General features: G+C 62.5%; 3 protein-coding genes across 6 annotated transcripts; 1 reads left to right on the forward strand and 2 right to left on the reverse strand.

Annotated features, from left to right (window-relative positions):
• R3HCC1L (R3H domain and coiled-coil containing 1 like) lies at positions 494 to 8,068 on the forward strand. Of its 4 annotated transcripts, none has more exons than XM_021399872.1 (7): positions 494 to 660; positions 3,057 to 4,342; positions 6,842 to 7,017; positions 7,098 to 7,168; positions 7,265 to 7,360; positions 7,478 to 7,618; positions 7,717 to 8,068. In XM_021399872.1, the coding sequence occupies exons 2-7, from the start codon at positions 3,071 to 3,073 to the stop codon at positions 7,770 to 7,772; spliced, it is 1,812 nt and encodes a 603-aa protein (XP_021255547.1). In that variant the 5' UTR covers positions 494 to 660; positions 3,057 to 3,070; the 3' UTR covers positions 7,773 to 8,068. The 4 variants fall into 4 exon arrangements, 3 of the variants coding, with proteins under 3 accessions (XP_021255547.1, XP_021255546.1, XP_021255545.1); XM_021399871.1 differs by having other exon boundaries at positions 495 to 1,529; XM_021399870.1 differs by having other exon boundaries at positions 495 to 4,342.
• LOC110400166 (lysyl oxidase homolog 4-like) lies at positions 9,422 to 20,412 on the reverse strand. Its single transcript, XM_021399850.1, is given in 29 exon segments — positions 9,422 to 9,777; positions 9,861 to 9,972; positions 10,100 to 10,236; positions 10,312 to 10,427; positions 10,678 to 10,921; positions 11,022 to 11,184; positions 11,332 to 11,499; positions 11,776 to 11,930; positions 12,046 to 12,229; positions 12,318 to 12,543; positions 12,633 to 12,671; positions 13,093 to 13,304; positions 13,383 to 13,561; positions 13,712 to 14,012; positions 16,108 to 16,210; positions 16,305 to 16,344; positions 16,347 to 16,425; positions 16,511 to 16,617; positions 16,707 to 16,861; positions 16,941 to 17,097; positions 17,177 to 17,249; positions 17,332 to 17,466; positions 17,554 to 17,695; positions 17,823 to 17,920; positions 18,011 to 18,072; positions 18,184 to 18,328; positions 18,431 to 18,577; positions 18,663 to 18,736; positions 18,809 to 20,412. Coding segments are annotated over 27 exon segments (3,666 nt in total). The 5' UTR covers positions 18,494 to 18,577; positions 18,663 to 18,736; positions 18,809 to 20,412; the 3' UTR covers positions 9,422 to 9,706.
• Positions 20,561 to 24,814, reverse strand: HPS1 (HPS1, biogenesis of lysosomal organelles complex 3 subunit 1; the record flags this gene model as incomplete). Its single annotated transcript, XM_021399849.1, is given in 17 exon segments — positions 20,561 to 20,756; positions 21,035 to 21,117; positions 21,212 to 21,325; positions 21,459 to 21,603; positions 21,700 to 21,765; positions 21,839 to 21,961; positions 22,051 to 22,118; positions 22,186 to 22,362; positions 22,433 to 22,600; positions 23,063 to 23,130; positions 23,234 to 23,303; positions 23,416 to 23,520; positions 23,604 to 23,706; positions 23,788 to 23,948; positions 24,152 to 24,260; positions 24,468 to 24,610; positions 24,677 to 24,814. Coding segments are annotated over 17 exon segments (2,004 nt in total), but the record flags the coding sequence as incomplete, so codon positions are not given.

Here is a 24,866-nt window from a genome sequence, read left to right on the forward strand (position 1 = left end):
CGACGCCGTTCCCCCTAGTAACGCACCGGAAGTTCCGCTATTCCCGTGGTAACTCACCGGAAGTTCCGCCGTTGCCTCGGTAACGCGCCGGAAGTTCTTCCCAGCGGAACCGGAAGTCGAGCGGGACCGGAAGCGGTGCGGGTGCCGCCATGGGTTCCTCGAAGAAGCACCGCGGGGAGCGCGGGGGGACCGAGGCCTCGGAGGAAACCTCGGGGAGCGCGGGGCGGCCCCGGGAGCACCGCAAACACCGGCACCGCGCCGGGGAGAGGCGGGGAAAGCGGAGCCGTTCCCGGGGAGAGCGGAGCGGGGCCGGAGGGAGCGGGCCCGGCTCTTCCTCGGGGGGTTCGGGCCGAAGGGGGGGATCTGAGGAAGCGGCGGCTGCAGCGCGGAGCGGCCATGGGCGGGCGGACGGAGGAGACAGCGGGAGGAGAGCGAAGAGGGAGCGGCGGGAGGAGCGAGAGGAGCCCGGTGAGCGGCGCGGGGGGGGGCGGCCCCCGCACGCCGGCCCCGACCCCGGCAGGCGGGACCGAGCCAGAGCGCGGGAACCAGGGGGGGCCGGCGGTGCTTCGCTGCGCGACCGGGAAGGGGCAGAGCGGTCTGGGCTGCGCGCCCCGCCCCGCCCCCGCTGTGCCGTGTTCTTCGCCTGGGGCACGGCGCCGGGTACGCGCGCGCTCTGCGCGGCTCTGCACCTCCCTTTCCTCGCTTCTCGGCCCAGTTTCCCCCAGCCACATTCGCTTCGTTTTCCCGTGCTGCGTCTCACCGCGTTCCCTGCCCGTGTTTCTCGGATCCTTTGAGTGATTTCCCTGCTCGGCTCGCTATCGTCCGCAAATTTAATTACAATTCACCGCTCCAATGAAAGTTTGTGAGCTGCTGTAAAACGATACCCCGATGTTCGCGTAAATTGTATCTTGCCTGCCTTATCCTAAAGCTCTGCCCGGTAATTCCACCGAAATAACCCTGCTGGAAAACCCACGTCCCCCTGCACCCACTGTTTGGGCACCAAAGCAGCCTCAGGGTGCCCGACTGCAGCCTTCCCATTCCTTTCTGCACAGAAATCAGGGCCCACTGCTCTACCGCTGCTCCGACCCAGCTCTGTGAGCTGGGCTCAGCAGTGTGCCCAGGTGCCTGCTCTGTGCCGTGGCTGTTTTTGCTTCCCTGCAGCTGTTTTGGTGAGGCCTCTGCCTCATCTGCATTTTTTTTTCTGGTTAAAAACAGTAATGTTGCCCTTTATTTTTGATCCGTCATTAATTTTCTCTCCCTCCCTATTTATTAATAGCCCTCCTCCCTTTTGTACTGAACCTGCCCTGCTGTATTTGTGAAGCCCTTTGCATTCCCCTCTGCCTATAGCTCCATTTGCTGCTGTGCCGTCCCTTTCCTCCCTGCAGCTGTCGAGGGACGCTATCGCCCCATAAATCACCTCCTGTCTGCGGCGCTCCGGGTATCTCCTTGGAGCATCAGAAGCGCGAAGAGCGATTGAAATCTCCCTTTTCTCCGCATGTCTGCCAGCACACCGATGTCACCGCTCTGCGGTGCGTCCCCGTGCGTGCTGTCCCCACTACTGAGTGTGTTGCTCCCTAGAGTGGGGCAGGGAGGTGGCAGTGGGAACAGCCGCCCGCCGTCCCCTCTCTGGGTGTCAGCACTGTGTGGCAGCATCCGAATTAGGGCCGTTTAGAATCTCCTCGTGGCTGCGTTTATTAGGGTAGCAGTATTTTTTTTTCGCCCAGCCTGCAGCAGGCTATAAAGAGTGACATTGCCAATGCGTGGTCCCATATGGGCAATCCCGTGCCGCGGTGGCCAAGGTGTTGCCGTCCCCTTCTTGCCGTCAGGGCTGTAGGGTTACGTGCTCTATTGATGGCAGGATGGATCGAGTGGAATTAGAAACCTCGAAGGCTAAAAATACAGCGCCCTGCCAGGAAATGAGGCAGCCTGCTGGGAGGGCGCTGGGTGGCACTTCAACTTTTCCAGGAACTGGCACGCTGCGCCATGCCGTGTGCTTGCACTGGGACCTCCCGGCCTTGCGCTGGAGCTATGCTGCAGGGTGAGCTCGCAAAGTTTGGGAGCAGCAGGGATGCCCTGCCCTGTGCAGGGTGAGTGAGACCCACAGCCTGCACACTGTGCCCAGGGAAAAAGCTGTGCGCTGGCATCGCTGTGCATGCAGAGGGTGCTCCCTGCACCGTCTGGCTGATGCAGCACCATCTGCTTTGGAGGGTGAGGCAAGGTGAATGGCAAACTTTGGAGGAGCCCATAAATCCCGCGTGCCTTGGAGGTGACTCGGGATGTGCGCAGAGCATCCCAGCTGGCGGCATCCCAGTGCTGGAGGTCCACACTCCTGTGGGGGATCTCCATGACCCCTCGGTGATGGGCTGCACTCTGACACCTCTATCCACCTGTCTGTTCGGGTGAGGTGGGTTGCACCGGCAGTCCCAGATCGGTGGGTCTGGCTCAGTGTCGGGCACTGCAGCCCACGAGGCTCCGCCGCCTGTCCCCGAGGCTGTGCTCGGTGTGGTTGGCAGGGAGGGGATTGCAGCCTAATGTACCGGAGGTGCCGCGGAAATGAGAGCCTTGGATGGATTCCTGGCCCTATTGATCCGCCGGCAGTTTATGCATCCTGACATTCATAATCTCGGTAGGCTCTGATGTTCCAGATTAATGGGCCCAGGGGCTGTCCATCCGTCACTTCACATTAATTACTGAAGAGGTGTTTTTCCAGTGATTTACCTGACAGCGGCCCGTGATGAATACCCCTAAACAGAGTGGGCAGTGATTAATCACGGGGCCCCAGCCCGGCCCCATTCTGCCTTCCCCTCAGCCACAGCGCAGACCCCCACACCATCCGTCTCCATAAACGCTGCTTGATGCATATTTATAGGGTCACGGGGCCTGGCAGGTACTGGCGTGCCTGGTTGTGCCAAAGATGATGAAAAATAAATCTCCACGGGGATGGGGCAGCCTGGCACAGCCACAGCCCGTTGCCAGGACGTCCCTGTCCCGATGCGTATCGCACTGGCACCATCGCAGTGTGGGCACAGTGGCGGTGACACTTCTCTCCCTTGCAGGTGGTGGTGGCACAATGGAGGCGGAGGGCGGCCGGGCACGCCGCAGGAAGCCCGACATGGCCCTCTATGTGCCCAAAGCGAGGCGGGAGAGAGCGGCACAAGCGGCAGCCACCAGCCACCGGGAGCCTGAGAAGCAGCGCCCGGTGCCGGACATCCCCAAGGGTGGCTCTGAGGGGCAGAGGCGAAGCCCCGGGGCCAGGACGCACGTGGGCAGAGTGGCTGGCAGGGAGAGCAAAGCAGGGATCAAGGAGCTGCAGGAAGCCTCTGCTGGGGACAGACGGGCAGCGGGAGCATCGCTCGATGTGCGGGAGCCGAGCCCGGAGCCAGCTGCTGCACAGCCCCCGGGAAAAGCATCCCGGGATGCAGGGCTTGGGGAGCGCAGCCATAGGGTGAGGACGGTGCTGGACCCTCTGGGTGCCCATCCTGCGGCTGCCCCTGAGCAAGGTGAAGATCCCGATGGTGTAATGGCAGCTGAGCTGAGCATGGTGCGTCGGACAGAGCTGGGCAATGTGCCGGAGCTTCTGGGGCACAGCTCCCCGGGTGCAGCTACGGAGTGCTCGGGGTGCACAGAACAGGATGCCTTGCAGCAGGCAGGAGAGGGGAATGTGGGCAGCATACCGCAGCTCAGCTGGGAGAGTGTGAAAAGCCACGAGGAAGAGAGGAAGTGTGACAGGTCTGTCCTAGCAGGGCAGAACGAGGGCTGCTCCCCTGGCACTGAGGAAGAGAGGCAGAAAGGCAGCACCATGGCTACTCCAGGAGGAGCTGCCTGTGAAGCCAGGACAGGGGACTCAACAGCATTCCCAGACTGGGACATGGGCAGCACATCCCAGCTCCTGCCAGAGCGCATGGAGCAGCTGCCACCCAGCAAGGAGCAGGACAGTGCTGGTGCTGGACATGATGAAGGGGTGGTTGTCCCTGTGCCTGATGGGAGCAGTGAGGTGGGGGCTGATGAGGAGATGAGCTGTCCTGGGGGGACAGAAAGTGGCCCTGGGGAAGGGGATCCCCCAGGCAGCCCCCAACCCCTGAAACCCCTGGAGCTGCTGTGCCGCGGCGTGGAGCAGCTCTCACCTGGATCCGGTGCTGAGGAACCGACACAAGCAGATGAGGATGAAGGCTGGCAGCGGCAGTACCAGGAGGAAGAGGATGAGGGGGAAGGTCCCCATGGCGGCTCCCTAAAGCCAGCTCAGCCTGGTGCTGGGACGCCGAGCAGCCCAGGCGGTGAGGAGAGCTGGGATGCACTGTTCAATGACGAAGGGGACTGCCTGGACCCGCGCCTCCTGGAAGAGGTATGTGCGTGGGGATGGCTCTGTCCTTGGGGTGTGTCCTGCTGGGATGTAGGGATGGGGTGTGCGGGGTGTAGGTGTCCCCATGGCCACTGAGGTAAGCCCCATGGTGCGTGGCCCATGCGTGTGCCATTACCTCCAGCCGTGCATGGCATGAGCGGTGCCATGAGGATGCTTCTGGGATCCGCTTGGTGCCAGCAAGGCTGGGGGAGCTCTTCCCCTTACCAGTATGTAAAGTGCAATCAGTAAAACGTGCTCGAGAACCGTAAACTGCAACAGCACCCTCATGAAAGCAGGGCCGGTAATAAAGAAACGGGCCGAGACGGATGGGCTCCCATTGAAATAACAACGTGAAGTTTCCTGAAAACTACGGCTTCTTAATCAGCTGTGGCTCATTACCATCCCCTCCTGTAGGCGTGGGGCTGGATTTACTACAATGAGCTGCGCAGCGCTGGGAACTGTGCCGCTTCCCCGCCGCTCGCGAGGAAAGCACGGCTCTTTGCAGCCAGGCTGGAAATCCATTATTGCATTTTAAATCAGTGGCATAAAAACGGGTAATTTTCGGAGAGACGTTAATGTAGCTGGAGTAACAAACAGCGCTAATATTGTCAAAAACGAACGTCCAGCGTTGACAGAATGCGGGGTGTGAAGTGGCAGACGGCGCCTGGTGATAGTGTATAGAAGGAACTGGGGTCTCGGTGCCCCTCTTGAGTTATTCCCATGTCTGCTGAGCTGCTTGGGGCTGCACACGCTGCCTTGGTGCTCCTCTGTCCCCATCTGCCGTGTGGCTGAGGGGTGCTGCAGGTGGTTTGTGCCATGCAGCTTCAGTGGGGAGCTCCGGAGCATCCTTGTTGGATGCCCCATGCAGGTGCTCTGAAAAAGGTTGGATTTCCAGGGAGCTTCCCCAGATGGGTGCATATCTCAATGAGAGGAGACCATTTTCACCCCTCCACCCCTGTTCCTGGTGGCTTCCCCACGCCTCTGAGCTGCTGGGAGGCAGACGCGTCCACTCAGGGAGACGAAGCTGTTGTTAATTAACAAAAAGGACAAGGAAATTAGTAGTGTTCTTTGTCATAACCGAATCCTTATGTGCTGCGGAGAGCCGGCAGAGAGCGAGATTTATGACGTTCTGTGAGGAGAAGAGATTTCTGAAAGCAGACGGCTCTTTAATCTAGCAAGAAAAAACATCCCCAGATCCAGTGGTTGTGAGCTGAAGCCAGACGGATTCAGACTGGAAATCAGCGGAGGTTAATTAACCATGGGAATGATTTCCTTGCGGCCATGGTGGGTGCTGCTTGCAAGGGACGGCACTGCCATCGGTCCCCACACTGGTGGTAGTGATGCGTGTGCTCCAGTCCTCGCCACACTCGGTGATTTGTGAAGGTCATGGGCTCCCCTCACCAGCCCCGTGCCCCCTGGGGCATCGCTCAGGGCTCCATCCTGCCCAGGGCCACATGGGGTGCTGGACCCCACGGAGTGTGTGCTGCTGTCTGGGAGGGTGGATGGTCCCGGGTGGTGCTGGGCTGCCCCGCCAGCTCCGTAACTCAGCTCTCCCCTCCATCCTCACCTGCCCATGAATCCATCTTCTCCATAAAATTGTTGGAATGAGCGCTTTTTATTGACTGAGCTGGCTGGGATTTATGAGCTCTAACCTTCCAGCCGTGGTGCGCTCAGCTACGATCACTTGGGGGGATCAGGCTGGGGACCAGGCTGAGTTATGTGCTTGCAGCCCCCTGCCCTGCGGCACGGCGTGTTTGGGAATCCCATCGGCACCAGTGCTGCCGGCGGCTGCGTGTTCCCTCCAGGTTGTGATGCTGGCAGGGGGAGACTGATGCCCATATTTTAAACTGAAGGGTGAAAAATTGGAGAGGTAGGAAAGAGGTACAGCCGTCATCTTTTAGGGCTGTAGGAAATGCCCCAATGTGAGATGCTCAATGAGCACAGCCTGCTTGGTTTATCGAGGGGCAGGTTGGGAAGTGACTTGATTACCACGAGCAGTGCCGTCACGGGGACCAAGGGCTCTTCCATCCGGCAGAGAGGCAGAGCGAGAACCAACAGCTGGAAACTGAAGCCAGACAAATTCAAATTAGAAATAAGGCATCAATTTTTAGCAGCACGGGTGCTGAACCTGTGGAACCGGCTTGCTGGGGAGCGATGGCTTTTCCATCATGGTGTCTGGAGCTGGGTGGTGGCATGAGGCTCACTGGGATCCTGTAGGGCAGGCAGATGTGTGGCTTCCCCCTGGTCTTGCAGCTCTCAGGTGGATTTTGGGTACCCTGCACCTGGCCAGCACGTGTCCATGTCTCACTGGGATGCTTGTAATAGGAAAAGAGCAATGGGAAAATGTGTGAGCCCCGGTCGATAGCTCCCAGCACCCACTGCCATTAATCTAGCGGAGCACCGGTGTGCGGCACTGGCGCAGGACACCCTTGGGGAGCACCTGGGATTTATGGGCCCTCAGCACCAGATGTGGGTTGCTCAGCACCGTCCCTGTCCCCGCAGCTCTCGGGGGGCCCGGAGCGCCGGCAGAGCCTGCAGGAGCCCCGCTTCAACTACTACGGGGCTGAGCCGGCCGCGCCAGACCTCAGCGACGCCGAGCTGCCCCATGTCATCGAGATCTATGACTTCCCCCCGGATTTCCGCACCGAGGACCTGCTGCGCATCTTCTGCAGCTACCAGTGAGTGCATGGCAATGCGCGGTGCCATGGTGCTGCGTGCATTGCCACGGTGCTGTGCTGACCCTCTGTCTCTCTGTCAGGAAGAAGGGCTTTGACATCAAGTGGGTGGACGATACGCACGCTCTGGGCATCTTCTCCAGCCCCATCACAGGTACTCGAGCATCCCATGGGGTATTCAGTGGGTGGGCAGAGGGCACCCTGTGCGTGCATCCTTTGGCTGCATGGTACTGTGCTGCTCTCCCCGCAGCACGCGATGCCCTCAGCACCAAGCACCTGATGGTGAAGACTCGCCCACTGTCCCAGGGCACGCGGGCCGCCAAAGCCAAGGCAAGGGCGTATGCTGGTGAGTGGGGGCACAATGGGAAGACTCGGCACCACGGGCACCCTGGCACACCGACTGGTGCCATGCCAGCCTCCCACTGGGGTCCCCATGCTGACACCTCCTCTCCGCACACCCCAGACTTCCTGCAGCCAGCCAAGGAGCGCCCCGAAACGTCAGCTGCACTGGCACGGCGCCTGGTCATTGGTGCCTTGGGGGTGCGCAGCAGCCAGACCCCCGCCCAGCGGGACGCCGAGCGCAGGAAGCTGCAGGAGGCACGGGGTGAGCTCTGGGAACCTCTCTGTCTGTGCCATGCCATTCCTCCCAGACCTTAGGGCTGGAGGATACGGGGGTTTGGGATTTACCCTTTTTCCCCACAGAGAGGAAGCGCCTGGAGAACAAGCAGCGGGAGGATGCCTGGGAAGGCCGGGAGTGAATGTCCTGCAGTGGGATGGTGCTGGCAATGCTGCCGGGACTACCCACACCTGGGGTTGGAGCTGGTGCTGTCGCTGCCCTGTGGGCTCTGTGCCCAGCTGGCAGGAATGGGCTCACAGGAAGGGGCCAGGGCACGGCTGCGGGATGCTTGAGGACCGGCTGGGGACATGCCGTGCTGTCCCAGGGCTGTCCCCAGGACTGTGGTGGCACATGTCATGTGGATCAGCCACGGCCGCTCTGAGTATTGTGAATGAGAATGTCCTTTATTTTGCTAATAAATACCATTTATTTTCCTTTGCCTTGCCTCTGAAAGGGGGATGCAGCACTGTGGGATGCAGGGCTTGTCCTGCCGGCTGAGAGCATCGCCTCCAGCTGCAGTGAACGTGGGGGTGCCCAGGGGGCGTGCGTGCTGTGCCCCACTCCAAGGCAGGGGTTTCCCCTCCAGGGTGGGCTGGGCAGGACGGCCTGGGGAAGGGCTGGAATGTGCTGGCAGAGGGACCCTGTTTACATCCGCCACCTCGAACAGCGCGATCCTTGTCCAGCTGTGGGAAGGGCCGGCCCTGAGCGCGCTCCAGGCTGTGATGTGGGCTGCGCTCCCCACCCGGGGGCTTCCTGCCCTGCCCCGGGGAGCGGTGTGGGCAGCTGGGAGCTGCCTTTCCCCCAGGGCTGCAGTACTCTCTGCATCACCTCACCACCGCAAACCCACCCCTACATCCCCTGCAGGGCACAGAGCCTGTCATGCCACCCCGGAACTCTTGGGGCCATCATTTGTGGGGCTCTCATCCTCTCAGCAGCAGGTGTGGAGTGGTGCCATGTGTCACCTCTGCCTCGCCCCGGCTGCCCCATGTCCCCTGGCAGTCCCCAGCGCAGTGGTGGAGGAACTGGTCACGACCCTGCGCTGCGGCTGTTGTCCCTGCTGCCAGCTGGGCTCCGTCTCAGCCAGGTGGCCCGGCCAGTGGAAAGTTTCGGGGCGAGAGGATGCTCTCACATGGAAAGCATCTTTCCGCTGTCCGGCAGTGAGCAGGGGGGTTTGGCGCCGTGAGCCTCCGTCAGCACGCGCCTTGCCACGGGCCACGTTTGGGGCCACTGTCCCTCGTGGCCCCTCCACGTGAGGGGGCCAGCACGTGGGGACCAGTCCTGGCTGCACGGGGCAAGGCAGGGGATGGAAGCCCTATGTCCTGCACTGGTGCATGGGGGTGGGGTGGGGATGGAGTGCAGGCAGGAGGGGTGGCAGCACCTGGTGGCTTGTCAGATGGGATTTTCATTTATTTCCTTTAAAAGGGGAAAGGAACAGAGTAGGGGCACGTTGTCCTCTGTGTCCCTACCCTGTGCCCAGGAGCAAGGGCTTCCAGGCGCAAAGCTGCTCCCTCTCTGCTCCAGGGATGCAGGGAGCTGCCAGGAACAGCCTGGGAAAGCCCAGCATGGGCTGCACTGCGGCGGCTGGGGGCTGGCTGCCGGCCCACTTTGCCACAGAGCTGGCTGGCCTGCTGTGTGCATGGGGTCAGCCAGTTCAGGGACGAGGTGCCCCAGCCTGCGGGTACCGCTGGCCAGGAGCCGGGGCTGCCTGGCACCAGCCCCACACATCAGCACGGGAACTGGGCTGGGGGGTTAGCAGAGTACACCATATCAACACGCAGCATCTCAGTCCCATTGCACAGCACCTTTATTGAGGACAAAACTGGTGCATGGGTGGCAGTGCCTGGAGCCAGGCAGGCTGAGGTAGTTGTCCGGGGGGGGCACCAGAGCACTGAATCTGGGGTCCCCACGGCAGCATGGGGCTTGGCCCCTGCACCGGCGACGATGCTCATCTCCATCCTCCATGGCAGCAGAAATAAATACGGCAGGCATCGAGTCCCTGAGCTCAGGCAGGTGCTGCTGCAGCCAGGGCAGGGGCTGGGGTGCCCCTGGGTGCAGGGTGGGGGACGAGACAGGGGCTTACACCAGGTTGTTGGCCAGGCGCTCCCGCCGCTCCATCTCGCTCACCACGTCAGCACCGTAGGCATCACCTGGGGAGAGCAGCAGTGGTGGTGGGGTCAGGACGTGTGGCACCCTTCGTGTGGTCACCCCCCCGTGCCCCTGCCCTCCTTACTTGTGTGACAGCCATGCATCCAGACCCGCTGCCCATCATACTTGCACTGGCACCGCAGCACGTTGTTGGAGAAGTCTGACTCAGCCACCTCGTGCTTGGGATTCACCACCACCTGGGAAAGGTGACAGGGACGGGGCTGGGGGCACCACGCCTGCTGCAGCACACCTCCATGGGGATGCCAGCAGTGCCAGAGGTGCCCGGCTCTCCTTTCCCAGTGTGGGGTCCCTCCGTGCCCGTACCTGGAAGGTGTAGCTGCCCGGTGGCACATCGGTAATGTCGATCCATTGGCAGTCAATGTCATGCCGGTAGGTGTCCCAGCAGCCCACGCTCACCCCCTGCTCCCCAAAGTTGGCACAGGCAAAGCGACGCTGCAGTCCTGGGGACAGAGCAGGGGACATAAGGGATGGCAGGGCTGGGAGTGTTGCTCTGCCCCACTGTGGGTGCCACCTACCCTCGGGGCAGTTGGTGTCCTCCAGGCAGAAGCTGGCCTTGTGCCCCTCGGCCACCTTGGAGCCATTGAGCGTCAGCAGGTCATAGTGGGTGAAGACCTCGATGCTGTGGAAGTGCCTGTGGGGACAGGGGGTGAGCAGGGCCAGGGCAGGACGGGCAGCACCTAGAGGAGAGCAGCTCCGCGCAAATTACAGCCTTGCATCCAAATAAAGCCCTAATGACAGTGCCGGCTCAGACGCTGCTAATTACTCCGGGCGGGACAGTTTCTGCCAAGGGTGGGGGCTGTGTAGGAGGGACACAGCCAAGGGGACGGAGCTGCCTGCCCCCTCCCGGTGCTCAGCCTGGTCCCAGGACGTGGGAGACTCACCGGTGGCACTGGTGCCAGGTCCAGGCGTGCCGACCCATCCGGGGTCGGAAATCAGCTCTGCCCAGGTTGTGGATCTGGGAGGAGAAGCGGAGCAGGCGGCGGTGGCCGTAGGGCCATTGCATGTTGTCGGCAGAGCGGGACAGGCAGCGCTCCTCGTGGGCGCAGTACAGCAGCCCCAACGGACGATCCTCTAGGTAAGCCGTCTCCTGCACCAGCTGGGCGTTCATCACCAGATCTGGGGCATCTGACACGGAGGGAACAGAGCCAGTGGCCCCCACCGTGCTACCCCCTGCTCTGTGCAGTGCTGGGTCCCAGCAGGAGGATGGGCACCACTGGGTACTCACGGGTGGTGCAGGTGACCCCTGCTGAGAAGCGTCCCCCGCCACTGGGGCAGTGCACGGGGCCGTGGCGCTGGCACTGCTGCAGGGCCAGCTCTGTGCCCGTGCAGCGCACCCCACTCATCAGCACCTGCGAGGCGTCAGGGTTTCCTGCCCAGTACCAGGTCTCCTGGAAGAGGGGGGCACAATGCTCAGATCAGCCCTCATCTACCCCTGCCAGCTCCCAGCACCAGTACCAGCACTACTAGGGCTTGAACCCATGTGCCCCAGGGCTGTCTTGTATTCCAGCACATCCCAGCACATTCGTGATGCTCACCTGTAGGGCGTGGCTGGCAAAGCCCAGCCCCAGCTGCCTGCAGACCACCATGGCTTCATTGAGCCCCCACTGAGCTCCGCACACCGCGCCCCACTGCAGCCTGCCCTGCACTGGCACCAGCACCTCCACAACACCCTCCTCGGGGCTGCGGCCCCCGGCCAGGCGCACCTGTGGGCAGAGAGGGGCTAGGACGGGGTGGCCATGGGGCAGGAATCTCTGTGCATCCTTCATCCCATACGACCACCTTCAGTGTATCCTGCAGACCCCACATTGGTGTGGCTTCAGTCGCCCTGCTTGTCCCCATCCCCTTGGGCTGCTCCAACCATCCATAGTAGGAAAGGAGCTAGGGGCTCTGCATGGAGGGGCTGTGCAATGAGGCCCTGCGTGGAGGGGCTGTGCAAAGGGGCTCTGTATGAAAGGTTGTACAATGGGGCAGGGGCTCACCTGGCTCTGGAAGTCCATGTGGGGCACGTGGCAGCGGACAGCCACGTCGTCATCATGCCGGCACCCGCTCTGCTCGCCGTCCTGGAAGCGGCACTCACCCAGGGAGCGCTCATGGCCAGTGCAACGCACCTCACTCATGTGGATGGGCCCCAGGCCTGAAGCAGAGGGAGCTCTCCTGCCTCTGTGCCCATTCTGGATCCTCCTGCACACCCCCAGACTGGGAGACAGGAGTGATTGGGGGAGGGGGTCCCTGCCCTTCATCCACCTCACCTTGACCCATCTGTGCTCCCCGCAGTGCCTGCCTGGCCGTGCCATAGCCCAGCTGCCGACACACCACGCTGGCTGCTGCCAGGTCCCAGCGCCGGCCGCACACAGTGCCCCACTGCCCGTGGCGCAGCACCTCCACCCGGCCCTCGCCAGCGTGGGCACCTGCTCGCAGGCGCACAGGAAGACCCTGGCATGAGGAGTGGGCATTCAGTTGGTGCTGCCCGGCCCTCGGTGCCTGTCCTGGGGTTGGGACATGGGGCTGTGCCAGGGCTCACCTTTCCCAGGGAGGTTTTATGGGGAGGTTTCTTGCCCCCGTTCTTGTCCTGTTGGAAGGCAGGGCCAGGCACACAGCTGACGATGGCGTGCATGCCAAGGGGACAGGCGTGCTGGCTGGGGTCTGGGGGAGCCAGCTGCATGGGGCAGCGCGACAGGTGGGGCTCTGTGCCCCGGCACTGCACCCGGTGCACCCAGAAACTGCTCTTCTGGCTCAGGTTCCTCAGGCTGCCAGAGGAGAGCAGCGGGAAGAAGTGTAAGTTTTTTCTGGGGGAGGGTTCCCATGCTGGTGCCCCCTGCCCGGGGCTGAGCCCTACCTGGAGCTGGGGTCCTTCAGCTTCATGTTCCAGAGCTTCCTGCAAGAAGCAGAGCTGGGAGGTTTGGGGGTTCGGCACCACTGCACCCCTATCCCTGCCCTCCCCGGCACCCCACTGCACTGCCGGGTTCTCTCCTCAGTGACAATCTTGTGCCAAATCCTGCTGCACTGCATGCCCAGGCAGGACGACATGACGCCTGGCACTGGCAGGGGCTCATTATGGGCTGTATTTATAGCCCAGCACAAGGCTCGGCTCTCCTGTGCCTGTCCCCATGCTGCACAGGGCAAAGCAGGGGAGCATCCTGCAGCCTCTGACTGCTGCTGAGCCCATGTTGAAGCCCCAAGGAAGGGGGCACAGGCACAGACACGTGCCCCATGTCCCCAGCTACAAGTGCACCCCTTCACTGGCAGCTTCTTTCCACCATACCCCAGGTCCCCACAGCACATCCATCCAGCCCTACCGGTAGAAGCTGGCGTTGACACGCTTCTCACGGGGGAAGCCCAGCATTCCACACACTACGCGGCTGTTATTCTGGGTCCAGCTGGCATCGCACACCTGCCTCCAGCGCCCGTTGTGCTTCACCTCCACCGCTCCCTCCATCACTGGCATGCTCAGCTTAGCGCGTGCCAGGATGGGTTTGATCCGCACCTCCTCCAGGCTCAGCTCTGGCCCCTGAGGGGTGGCCATAGTGGGTAATGGGACCCACCCTAGCCCCCCAACCATCTCAATGGGTACGTGGCCCCTACTCACCTCCCCCAGGGCAGCAGGGGCTGATGTCAAGGGGGGGTCACCATGCAGGCGCTGCCCCGAGCACACCACACCGGCATCCTCGCCATGGTGGCAGTCACTCATGCCCCAGCCATTGTGGACACAGTTGGCCAGGGAGACCTCGTTGCCCCCACACTGCACATTGTCTAACCAGATGGGGCCTGGGGGGATGGAGAACTAGGAGTCACTATGAAGGCATCACCCTAGATCCAATAGGTGCCCCCATGCTGTCCCCTCCCGCAGCACCCTGCACAGATTTCCCACACCAGTTGCTGTCCATCCAGCCCCTGCCCACCCCGGCTGCCCCCTACCTTCCCCCTGGCCGTAAGTAGCGCTGTGGGTCCAGGTGATGGCCGCGGTGTAGCCCAGCTGCCGGCAGGCGACGGTGGCCACGTGGAAGTCGAAGCCATCATCACACACGGTGCCCCAGCGGCCCTGGTACAGCACCTCCAGGCGGCCCTCCCCAGCCGGTCCCTGAGGCCCTGCCAGCCGCAGCTGCACCCCAAGTGGTTCCTGTGTGCCGGGGGCCACCTGGCACAGCACCAGCACCAGTGGAAGCAGGATGGGTTTCAGACCAGCCAGTATCACCATCGCAGCTCTGAGGTAGGATGCCTGGGGACAGCCCGACACTGAGCCCCTGGGGAACAAAGTGTGGGGGTGTATCCCTTCCGTACCTCGCAGCATGGTGATGGTGGAGCAGTGTCATGTCTCCTTGCACGGCAGTAACATCCTTGTCCCTGCCCCGTGCACAGCTTGCAGTGTCCCCCTCCCTGGGGCTCAGCCCCACATCCATATTCTGCGCACAGCCCCTACCCCACACTCAGTGGGTGGCCAGCAACCCTAAGTGCTGCCCTTACTGCTTCGTACCTATGCTCTTGGATGTGGGTGGGGATCCCATGGAACCCCCTTGTCCCCCACTTGAACTCCATCACCTCTCCCTCCTGCATGCAGCCCCCATCTCCACTCCTCTCCCCCTGCATCCCTACCGGCAGCACCGGGATCTGCTGCCCCCCCGCCCCCCGCGGTACCTCAGCCCCGGCACTCACTCAGGCTGTCGGTGAGGGGATGCGGTGTTGGCTCCAGCCACCCTCCAGCAGCTCTCCTGCAGCCGAGCACCGCCTGCTGCTGCTTTTATGGTGCAGCCGCCCCGGGTGAGATCCCACGCAGCCCAGCCCAGCCCAAACCCGGCCCCCCCTCCCCGCACACGAGGCTCAGAGCCCAGCCCTGCACCCTGCTCAGCTGGAGCCCCGCTCTGGGGCAAAGCAGCTTGTGGGGGGTCAGAGCATGGGATGATGAGCCTGCTGCCCCCTGCCCCTAGAATGAAGCCAGGACCCTAGGGTAGGGGTGTCCCCCACCCAGCATTCACGGCACCATGGGGCTGGCTCCCCGCCAGGCAGAACATGAGGCTGCAGTATATGTCACCCCAAAAGGACCCCCTCCCAACCTATGCAGGGTGCTGCAATGGTGCCAGGACTTGGGGTGCACAGAGAGCAGGGGAGGGGGCTGTGGGGGTCCCCAGGCACTGCCTCCCCACATTGGACGTGCAGACAGGGGATGCCCCCCACAACGTGCCCTGGGAGCAGCCATGGGATGGGGCCAGCAGCGGTCCCCGGAGCAACCCGGCGTGGGATGGGGATAAACAGGAAGCGCCCGTGCCCTGGTGGTGGCCACTGGCCGGCCAGGAATGTGCCAGTGGCCACCGGGCTGTTTGTTTGGAGTGAAAGCAGCCGGTTCCTGCCGGGAGGAGCCAGGAACAACACGGCCGGGAATAGCCCGTGAGCTCATCGCCACGTCCCAGCGGAGCCGGCAGCACCCCAGCACCCCACATCCCCACACAAGGCACCATCCCATGAGCACTCCCATGGCTGTGACCATGCCCTGACACTCAGTGTGAGCATGGCACGCCGAGGTGTTCCCCGCCTTGTTCTCACCCCCGGGTGACAGCGGGCACCGGCACCTGCAGCCCCGTGCAGCCGGTGACTGTGGCAGCTAAAAATAGGGCTCTGCAGCAGGGCAGCCCCATGTGCGGGAAGCTGTGGGCAGCGGGGTGGGCGTGCGGGGCTATTCTCAGAGGAGTGCGGGACTATTCCTGGCCGGTCAATATTGATTCAGGCGGTTCAGGTGCAGCAGTGCAGCCCGGAAATGCCATATTTAGGGCCCTGCGGGAGGAGAGGCCTGGAGCTGAATCGGGAGCATTGTCCCCAGGAGGAAGAGGGCAGGGAGAGGATGTGAGCTCTGTCATTGCTGCACGTGGCTCTCAGCAGCAGCACGGGGCAGGATGCTGGGAACACGGCACACCCCAGCGAGGGGCTGGCTGTCCCCATTCACCCCTTGGTGACACATCTGTCCCCTCCTGTCCCCTGCACAAGCAGACACAGTGCAGGTGGCCCTGTGCAGCCCATGCTGGGGAACATGGGGTGCACTCTGTGCTCACTCCCCAGGGTATCACAGCCTGAAGTGCACAGGGAGCTGCACAAAGGGCTGAAAAACCACAGGAAGAGTTCTAAATGCAGAGCCCATGGCTGGGTTTATTTCTGTGGGTGCCACAGCACCGGAACACTTGGCACCTCTCAGGACACTGCACCAGCCTGCACTGCCCTGTTCACAGGTGATGCTGCCCTGTGTGCTCATTGCTACATGGATGAGAAGCAAAGTGGGGACAGCAGGGCTCTGCATAGGGCCCCTGGAAACAACTGCAGCCACATGCCTGCGCAGGTGAAGACAATTTCACCGCTGCCACTGTAGGCGCCTGAAGTCCCGAAGGACCACCTGGGCTGCGTTGCGTCCTGCTGCGCCCATCACACCTCCTCCTGAAAGGCATCAGGAATGGGGCTGCACCAGGGGTCTGTGCCTGTCCATGTAGCCCGGTCCTCTTCCTGCAGCCCCATTCTCAGCCTTGCTTACCGGGGTGGGCTCCGCTTCCGCACAGGTATAAGCCTGGGACTGGTGACTGGTAGGCCGAGTAGAATGGTGCCGGCCGGGTGAAGTAGAGCTGGTCCAGAGACATCCCTCCGTGAAAGATGTTCTGCAAAGAGAGCCCACCTGTGTGCCATGTCCCCTCCCCAGCTGGCACCGGAACGATGCTCAGAGCCCAGCCCGCTGGTACCCACACCGCCAGGAAGACCAAAGATCCTCTCCAGGTCAGGTGGTGTCAGAATATCCCTGCCGATGATGGACGCCTTGAAGCCTGGGGCATAGGCTTCAATGCAGTTGAACACTATGGAGAAATGGAGGCACTGGTGGCTCTTCCCATAGGCAGGGACTGGTGCTGTGGGCGTTATCCTGCTCCACACATGCTTTACACACCTGTGTCTGCATAAGCATTCCGAGCCTGCTCGTCCCAGGGCTGCCCACCTGCCAGCTCATACGGGGTGTACTGGGTGAAGAGGGACACAACGTGGCAGCCCGGCGGGGCCAGCCCTGGGTCCAGTGCTGAGGGGATGCACAGCTCAATCATGGGCCTGGGGGAGTGAGACATGGCCACAAAACGTCCCCCGACCACCAGGGAGGTGGGCAGGGAGTGAGGTGGGCACCTCCTACCTGCTGGAGGGGTGCCCATGGGCAGCCTCGGTGTAAGCCTGGTGCAGGAGGTGTGTGCCCTCACAGTTGAGGTGGATGGAGCAGCAGTGGTGGGGCAGAGGTTGGCTGTCACAGGTGTTGGGGGCAGCCAGGAAACTAGGCAGCCGGTCCACCGCCACTGGGGTGGGGACCATGGGGTGTGTAAGTGTTTCAAGCATCCCTGAGTGAGGATGGCGTGGGTGGCTCCTTGTCCCTACCATTGATTTTGGTGACGGGGGAGCGCGTGTCAAGCTGCTGGATCCGCCGCACAAAGTCCTCCGGCAGCTGCTCCTGCGATGGAGAGGGCACCATGGTGATGGGGCGACCCAGCTGGGGGGGTGACACTGTGCCAAGTGCTATGGTGGCCCCATACCTGGGGGGTGAGCTCCAGGAAGGTGAACTGGGGGGAGGCATTGGACAGCACCACTTTGCTTCTCACCTCCGTCCCATCCTGCAGCACGACACCCTGCGCCCGCCCATCGGCTCCCAACAGCACGCGGCACACGGCCTGGGCAGAGGGGAGGGCACCTCACCCGGTTCATCCCCACAGCCAGCAGACACCCCACAGTGCTCACTGAGCCCAGGAACCCCATACCTGCTCAGTAAAGATGTGGGCACCGTAGGTGGCTGCCGCACGGGCAATGGCTTGGGACAGGGCTCCCATGCCCCCAGCCACGTAGCCCCAGGCACCACGCCGCCCCTCCAGCTCACCCATGACGTGGTGCAGCAGCACATACCTGTGGGTCAGCCGAGGGGATAAGGTCTGTCCCCTGCATGGGTCCCCCGTGGCCAGGATGCCCTTATGCGAGTTCCAGTGGCCAGCACACAGAGCCACAAGACCCAGGGAAGGGATGGGACCCTCACCCGCTGCCAGGGGTGTGGGGGCTGCTCATGGCCCCAATCACTGCATCTGTTGCCAGAGTGGCCTTCAAGGGTTCTGACTCAAACCAGTGATCCAGGATCTGGTCCAGGAGACAAGGAGAGGTTCAGGGGTGGGCTGTGGCTGGGTTCCTGTGAGCACGCAGGGAGGTGCCACCACAGCCAGCACACACCTTAGAGATTGGGGCTGTCAGTACTTCATAACAGCGGGGCAGCTGCCTCCCCAGTGCCAGCCCTGTTGGAAAAGGCAGCTCTGGGACCTGTGTGGCTGCACCAGGAGGTGGCCATCAGTGCCCGGAGCTGGGCCAGCCACCATCACCATGGGGATCCCCATGTCCCCACACACCTGCCTGCAGCAGGGGCCACAGGGCACGGAGCCTCTGCAGCAGGGAGCCCTTCCCTAGGGCAGCTGTATCTGCAGGGGGGGCATCCAGCAGCGGGTTGATGGCAGACACCAAGCACCCCATGAATGCCTCATACTTAGGGTAAGCCTGAATGGGAACAGACAGTGGCCAGAAGGGGATACCCCACCATGAGCATCCCTACTGCTCTGCTAGGCAGGGTGGCTCCTGGGCCAGGCACTGCCCCCGTACCTGAGCATCCTTTTGGGAGAACTGGGCAATCTGCAGCTGGGTCTGGGCCATGTTGTGCCCCATCAGCAGGGAGCGTGGTGGGCTCCTGTCCTCCAGCAGCGGGGTGAAGGAGTAGGGGTCCCGTGGCAGCACCCTCAGGCCATGCCGCTGCAAGGCATGGGGTCAGGATGGAACCTGCAGGATGGCCGGGCAGCAGGCTCACCCTGCCAGCATGCTGGGAAGGCAGCAGTACCTGCAGCTCCAGCTCTGCGTAGATCTGCGGGCGCAGCAGGCTGAGCAGGTAGGAAGCCCGGGAGAACTTAAAGCCTGGAGAACACAGGGTGGTGAGGGATGCATGGGATGGGCAGCAGGAAGGGGGATGTGGGGCATGCAGGCTACCTGGCACAATCTCCTCAGTGACAGCCGCGCCACCCAGCACGTGGCGTTTCTCCAGCACGGCCGTGCGCAGCCCTGCCCGCTGCAGGTAGGCAGCCTGTGGGGAGCGTGTGTCACACTGCAGGTGGCACGCGTCCCCCTCCTGAACATGGTGACCCTATCCCCTCACCAAAGAAGTCCCTGCTTCCCAAACCTCTGTAGAGCCCCCAGTCCCAGTGCTTGCTGCAGACCCTCCTCCCAGTGCCCCCCTCTGGGGATGCAGGTGAGCGCTCTGCTGTCGGTACTCACTGCCACCAGCCCGTTGTGCCCTGCAAGGAGAGAGGGGGGTGAGCCAGGACAGACCCATGGCACCTGGCCACGCAGGGATGCAGGGCACCCAAATAGCGGGACTCTGGACATGAAGATGTAGGTGTCAGCAAGCACGCTCTCCATCCCTACATTCCTGGGCCCCAACATGTCCCAGCTCTGCTCAGACCCCTGTGCCAGCAGCACACTGGGGAGCTGCAACATGTGCCCATCCATGCCAGACCCATGTACAGCTGGGGGCTGCTCCAACCCCACCAGCTCCTGCCCCCGAGTTACCTGCCCCGATCACCACCGCGTCATACTCTCGCTGCAGCCGTTCTGTGGTCCCGCTATGAGCCAGGTGCTGTCCCTGCAGCCCGCGGGCAGCACAGCCCATACGCAGCCCTGCACAGAGCCTGGCTGCCATCTCCATGTGGTGCTGGTAGCTGCTGGACTTTGCTTTCACAGCTGTGCTTCTCACGGGGCTTCCTGGCACGGGGTGGGGACAGGGGGCCCAGGGCAGGGGACGCCTTGGCACGGGGCTGGACGCTGTGTCTCAGGGCTTGTGGGAAGGCTGAGCAGGACACAGCGCCCGCAGCTGAACCTCAGCCAAGCTTTGCCTGGGGCACAGAGTGGTTGTGGAGCACATGTGGGCACAGCCCCATGGTTAAATTCTGCCTGATGCTTGCAGCCCAGGGAGCATGAAAGGATCCAGAGCAACTGGCTGGGCGAGTAGCCACTGATCGCGGCAGGGAAAGGGAGTGCAGCCCCTCCAGAGCAGCTGGGAAAGGGACAGCTCGGGGCTGGGCTTGGCTCTGGCCCCAGAGCTTTGCTCAGTGGGGCAAATTCCTGCCCAGCAGCACAGGGCAAAGGCCCTGCCATGGTCCAGAGCTCCCCAAGCCACAAAGCCCAGCCCCAGCTGTGTGGGACAGCCGGCGCCCCTGGAGCGGAGGGAGTTCAGAGTGCTTGCACATGCACCGACAGCACATGTATCCAAAGGACACATGAACTGCCTCAGCTGCACCATGTGCTGGCGCCCAGCTCAGCACTGACATGCCCAGGAGCTGCAGAGGGGCAGGAGGTGCACAGGACGCACCCCACCTCCCCAGGCTTGAGGACCCCAAATCCACAGCCCTGTGTTTAGGACTGCAGATGGGGGGCACGAGGTGCCGTGTGCAGCACAGGTTTGGCTATAATGTTTCGTTCTCCGGCCACAGCCAGGCGGCGGGGCCAAGCCAACACCATAAATCCAGCTTTGGAAATGCACTTTTCAGCAAGCCTGTGATTTGCCAAAAAGCTCTCAGCCCCACTCCCAGCCTGTCCCAGGAGGCTGCTGTGTGCTCGCCAAGAGGGAGAGGGGGAGAGGCGGGTAGTGCGAGCCCTGACCGGGTTGCAGGACGCTGAGGCTGCACGTGGCCGCCTCCAGGCACAGCCCAGCTCACGCGCACCCCCTGAAGAAGCAGCACGAGGAGCACCCACATCCGCTTTAATCCCGGTCCCAGCTCAGAGCAGGAGGATGCGGGAGGGCTCCCAGAGGCGCTGGGCCAAGTTGCAGGCCTGCTGGACCACCAGCTCAGATGGGATGATGCCCAGGTGCACGGTCAGCAGCTCGTAGCACTTCACCACCTCTGTCTGTTGGTTCTTGCTGTAGTAACGCAGCAGCTTCCTAGGAAGGAAAAACAGGGATACTCTGCAGGGTATGGTACTGGCTGTGCCCCTTTGGAACCAAATTCCCCTAGGAAGCCTCTGGCAAGAATATCCGTCCCTGCTGGCCCACAATCACAGCACCAGGCTGGGGACAGGGACTGTGCTATCCAGATGGCACCACAGCACTGGTGCCACTCTGCTGCCCTTGGTGTCCCCAAGCACACCAATGAGCATGGGATGCTTGTGTTAGTATGTTCCCTGTCCCCTCTGCCCAATGACAGGGCTGGGACTGCTCACCTGTAGTAGTCCCCTGCCAGCATCCCGATGGGCGCAGAGTCATCAGAGAGGACCGGCACCTCCATGACCTCCAGCTTGTAGCCCTGAGATGGATGACAGCAGAGGGCAGGGTTGTACCAGGGAGGCGACAGACAAGGAGCTCCACGGTGTGGGGAGAAAGGGGCTCAGCCCACGTACCAGCTCATTCTCAAACCAGAGGAAGTAGGAGCAGCAGTAGTCACCGTCCTGCAGCATGAGGGTTGTGTAGCCTTTCTGCAGGTACCGCCGGGCCAGTGCGATCAAGGACCACACCTAGGGGAAGGGGGGCACTCAATGCCTGAGCACAAACTTCCATCCACTGCCTCCTCCCATGGTCCCAGCACAGCCCTCAGCACCTGGACCCACAGCAGCCCGGTGCCTGGCCCAGGCACTGCAGGGCCATTACCTTGCTCCTGACGAACTCAGCAAGGGGCCCCTTGCCCAGCTCCGAGCTGGACTTCTCTGTCACACTCAGTGACGGTGCCATCATCTGCCCAGCTGTGCGGTCGACATAGATGAAGTGCACCAGGCCAGGAAAGTCCTCCAGGTACGTGGGGCTGGTTAAGGGTGTCCAACCACTTTGGTACCCCATGGAAACCTCCCTCCCTCTCTCCCACCCACCCCATCCTGGCCACAGGGACGGATATGACACCATGGTGATATTGCGCCTGCTCTTCACCAGCAGGAAGTCTCGCCAGTCCAGCAGCTTCTCCCTGCAAGCAGAGGTGTGGTGAGCAGCAATGAGGACCCCTGGCTGCAGGCAGTCCCCGCACCCCCCAGCCTCACCTCATCAGCTTCTGGGCTCGGTCCCGCAGGCCCTGGGACAGGCTGTGGCTGGTGGGGGTGAGGAAGAGCTGGCGGTATACAGAGCAGAGCTGTCGCTTCACAGTGCCCAGTGCCTGCAGCAGCCTAGGTGGGAGGTAGGGGGGGGGTTCAGCTTTGAGGTCTGCATTCAGCCACAGCAAGGATCCCACGTTCCCTGGCCGCCCCATACTCACTCCAGGTTGCTCCCAGCCTCGCTCCGGGAGAATATCTTGTTCTTGAATTCCATCCAGGCATTCTGCAACTAGAGATGGGACTCAGCGTCCAGCCACAGGGACAGTGGGATGAGGTCCCTGCATTCCTACACCTACCTGTATGTCCTGCCCGCTCAGCTTCTTCACAAACTTGTCCATGCGCTGCCGCAGCTCGGCCAGGAAAGGGTGGGCACGGGGGGTTCCCACCTCTTGCCCCTCTTCCAGCTTCTTCTCTAGCACCAGGAACCCATCCAGCAGTTGGTGCAAGGTGACAGCCACATGGCTCGTGGGGCCCTGCCACGGAGCAGGGATGTGAGTCAGGCAGGAGCCAGCCCAGCCCTGCTCCTCTTGCCATACAGCTCACCTTGGTCAGGAGCACGAGGGAGATGCCGGGCCACAGCGGGAGGCAGTGCATGGTGTGTGGCAGCAAGAGGTAGCTGCCGTCCCGCAGGTTGGCCTCCAGGAAAATCCTTCTGGGGTTCGAAGCTTCAGGGAGCAGAGGGCCCAATGTCTGCAGCAGGTCCTCTGCCATCTGGGCAGAGAGGAGAGACACTCAGATCCTGCACCAGCTGAGGGATGTGGTGATGGAAGCAAGGTCCTGAAAGCTGCAAGTAATCCGCAAGAGCAGCAGACAGAAGGGAGGCTGCTTGCAACCAGCAAACACCTTCTGCAGAGACCAGCAAATGCTTGCAGAGCAGTGTAGGGAAGAAAGCAGCCCAGAAACCCTGAGGCAGCAGAGGGAGACACCACACTGCTCTGAAAGAGCCTCAACCCTGTGCCACTGTCAGACGTTGATGGGGATGCTGCGAGCAGTACTCCAGAGCTGCCACACTGTCACACACAACACAGGCGATGTGCCACATGCCTCCAAAGGCTGGGACACTTGTAGCCATGGCACAGCAAGGGAGATGTAGCAAGGACCAGAGACAACAAAGAGCACCAGGACAGGCTGGAAAGGTATGGATACAGGTGGAATCATGTCACCCATGCTCACCTGGACATCTGCAGCGTCTGCATCCCCATCACCCACCAGCTCTAGGCTCTCCGACCAGCTCTCACTGCCTGCAGGAATGCAGCAGCTCCGCTCTCCGTGCTGCTCCCCCATGCAGCCCCAAACCTCCTGTGGGGCCGGGGAGCCCATGGCACTGCCCAACCTGGCACTCACCTGTGCTCTGCCTGCCCGGCGAGGGCTCAGGTGTGTAGTAGACTTCGGGTGCGGAGAGATCATCGGTGTCCTGCTAGCAGGAAGGGCTGGCTCAGCCATGCCATGACTGCAGGGCAGCACCGCCAGCATCCTACACTGTAGCTCCCAGCTTTGCGGCGCCTGGGGCTGCCACCCACTCTCACCCGATCATCCGTCTCCTTCTCTGTAGCCCCATGGGAGCTGGGGCTGCTCACAGGGATGCTCTCACTTCGCTTGGGTCCTTGTGGCAACACCTTCCCTGCTGTGGGCTTCCAAGAGGAGAGACGGAAAATCAAAGCTTGACCCACAAGACATTACCCTCCAGGGACACCCCAGCCCACTCCCCCCACACCTGTGGGCCGAGCTCCTCCTCAGCGCTCTGGCTGGGATACAGGTCCTGCACCAGGAGGATGAGGGTGAGCAGGTCGGCAGGGCGGATGGAGCTGGCATTGCGGCTGCGGGATGGAGAAGGGAGGGGTCAAGCAGGATGGCCAGCAGCTGTCCTGGGAGGGTGGTGGAGCCAGGGCCAGGCGCACCTGGAGTAGAAGGCCAGCAGCTTGGTATGCACCAGAAGGAAGGCGTGTCCCACCTCGTCCCCACCGCGCTCGGGGCTGGCGTTGATGTGCTGCACAACCTGCCGCTCCAGGAACTCGATGCACTGCTCGCACAGCTGAGGGTGGATCAGCCGCTCCACCGCCTGCGGTGTGGGTTGGGATGAGGCTGCCGAGCGGGGCAGACCCAACCGCACAGCATCAGGACAGGGCTGGGCAGCTCCCTGCATCACAACCTGGAGGCTGCCCAAAGATCTCCACCAGGAGCCCTTCCCCAAGATGCAGCATCACCCACTGCCAGCCGAGGGGAAGCCCTGGGATGTGCTCAGCAGGTCTCAAGGAACGGTACCTCCACGGCAAAGCTCTGGTCCTCCTCCCGCAGGCGGATGTATGTCTCCAGCAGCCCCCTCAACAGGCTCCAGATGCGCTCCCGCCGCTCTGAGTCTGCTGGCCGCAGCCTGCGATGGCCACAGAGCGTGAGCCATGCACGTGATGCCCCAGATGGACGGCATCCCAAACCCCAGTGGCACCCAACAAAGGGAAAGGAAATGGTAGTCTCACTGCCAGGGGGTACCCACTATGGGATAAGCACCCACTCTCCCATCTTGGCAGCTCCCCCAGCACCCCTGCGCCCCAGCCCGTGCCGGTTGGCGCTCCCTGCTCACTCCTTGCGGATGAGGTGGGCATCGAGCGTGACGAGGCCGCAGTGAGCCTCCACCAGGCGCCGCAGCACGAAGAGCGTCCTGCGCAGGTCGTCCTCGCTCTCCGTCCCGTCACCGTTCACAGCGATGTACAAGCAATCCCCGAACTGCAACCGCCAGCGGCGTCAGGGCACAGGCTCGGCCGCCCCCCGGCTCCCCCCACCCGGCCCTACCATGTGCAGGACGTGGAGGTGCTGCCCGCGTTCAGCCCTGAAGCAGGTGTAGGTGTCCGACAGCTTCTCCAGCAGCGCGGTGCAGGAGATGATGAGGGGCGCGAACAGCGTGTTCAGGCTATCCTCCAGCGCCGGGCCCTGGGGTACACGCCCGAGTCAGCGTCCCCGGACCCCGTGAGCCGCCCCGCAC

The sequence above is a fragment of the Numida meleagris genome, chromosome 5, assembly GCF_002078875.1.
Source record: "Numida meleagris isolate 19003 breed g44 Domestic line chromosome 5, NumMel1.0, whole genome shotgun sequence".
In the NCBI taxonomy this organism is placed as follows: domain Eukaryota; kingdom Metazoa; phylum Chordata; class Aves; order Galliformes; family Numididae; genus Numida; species Numida meleagris.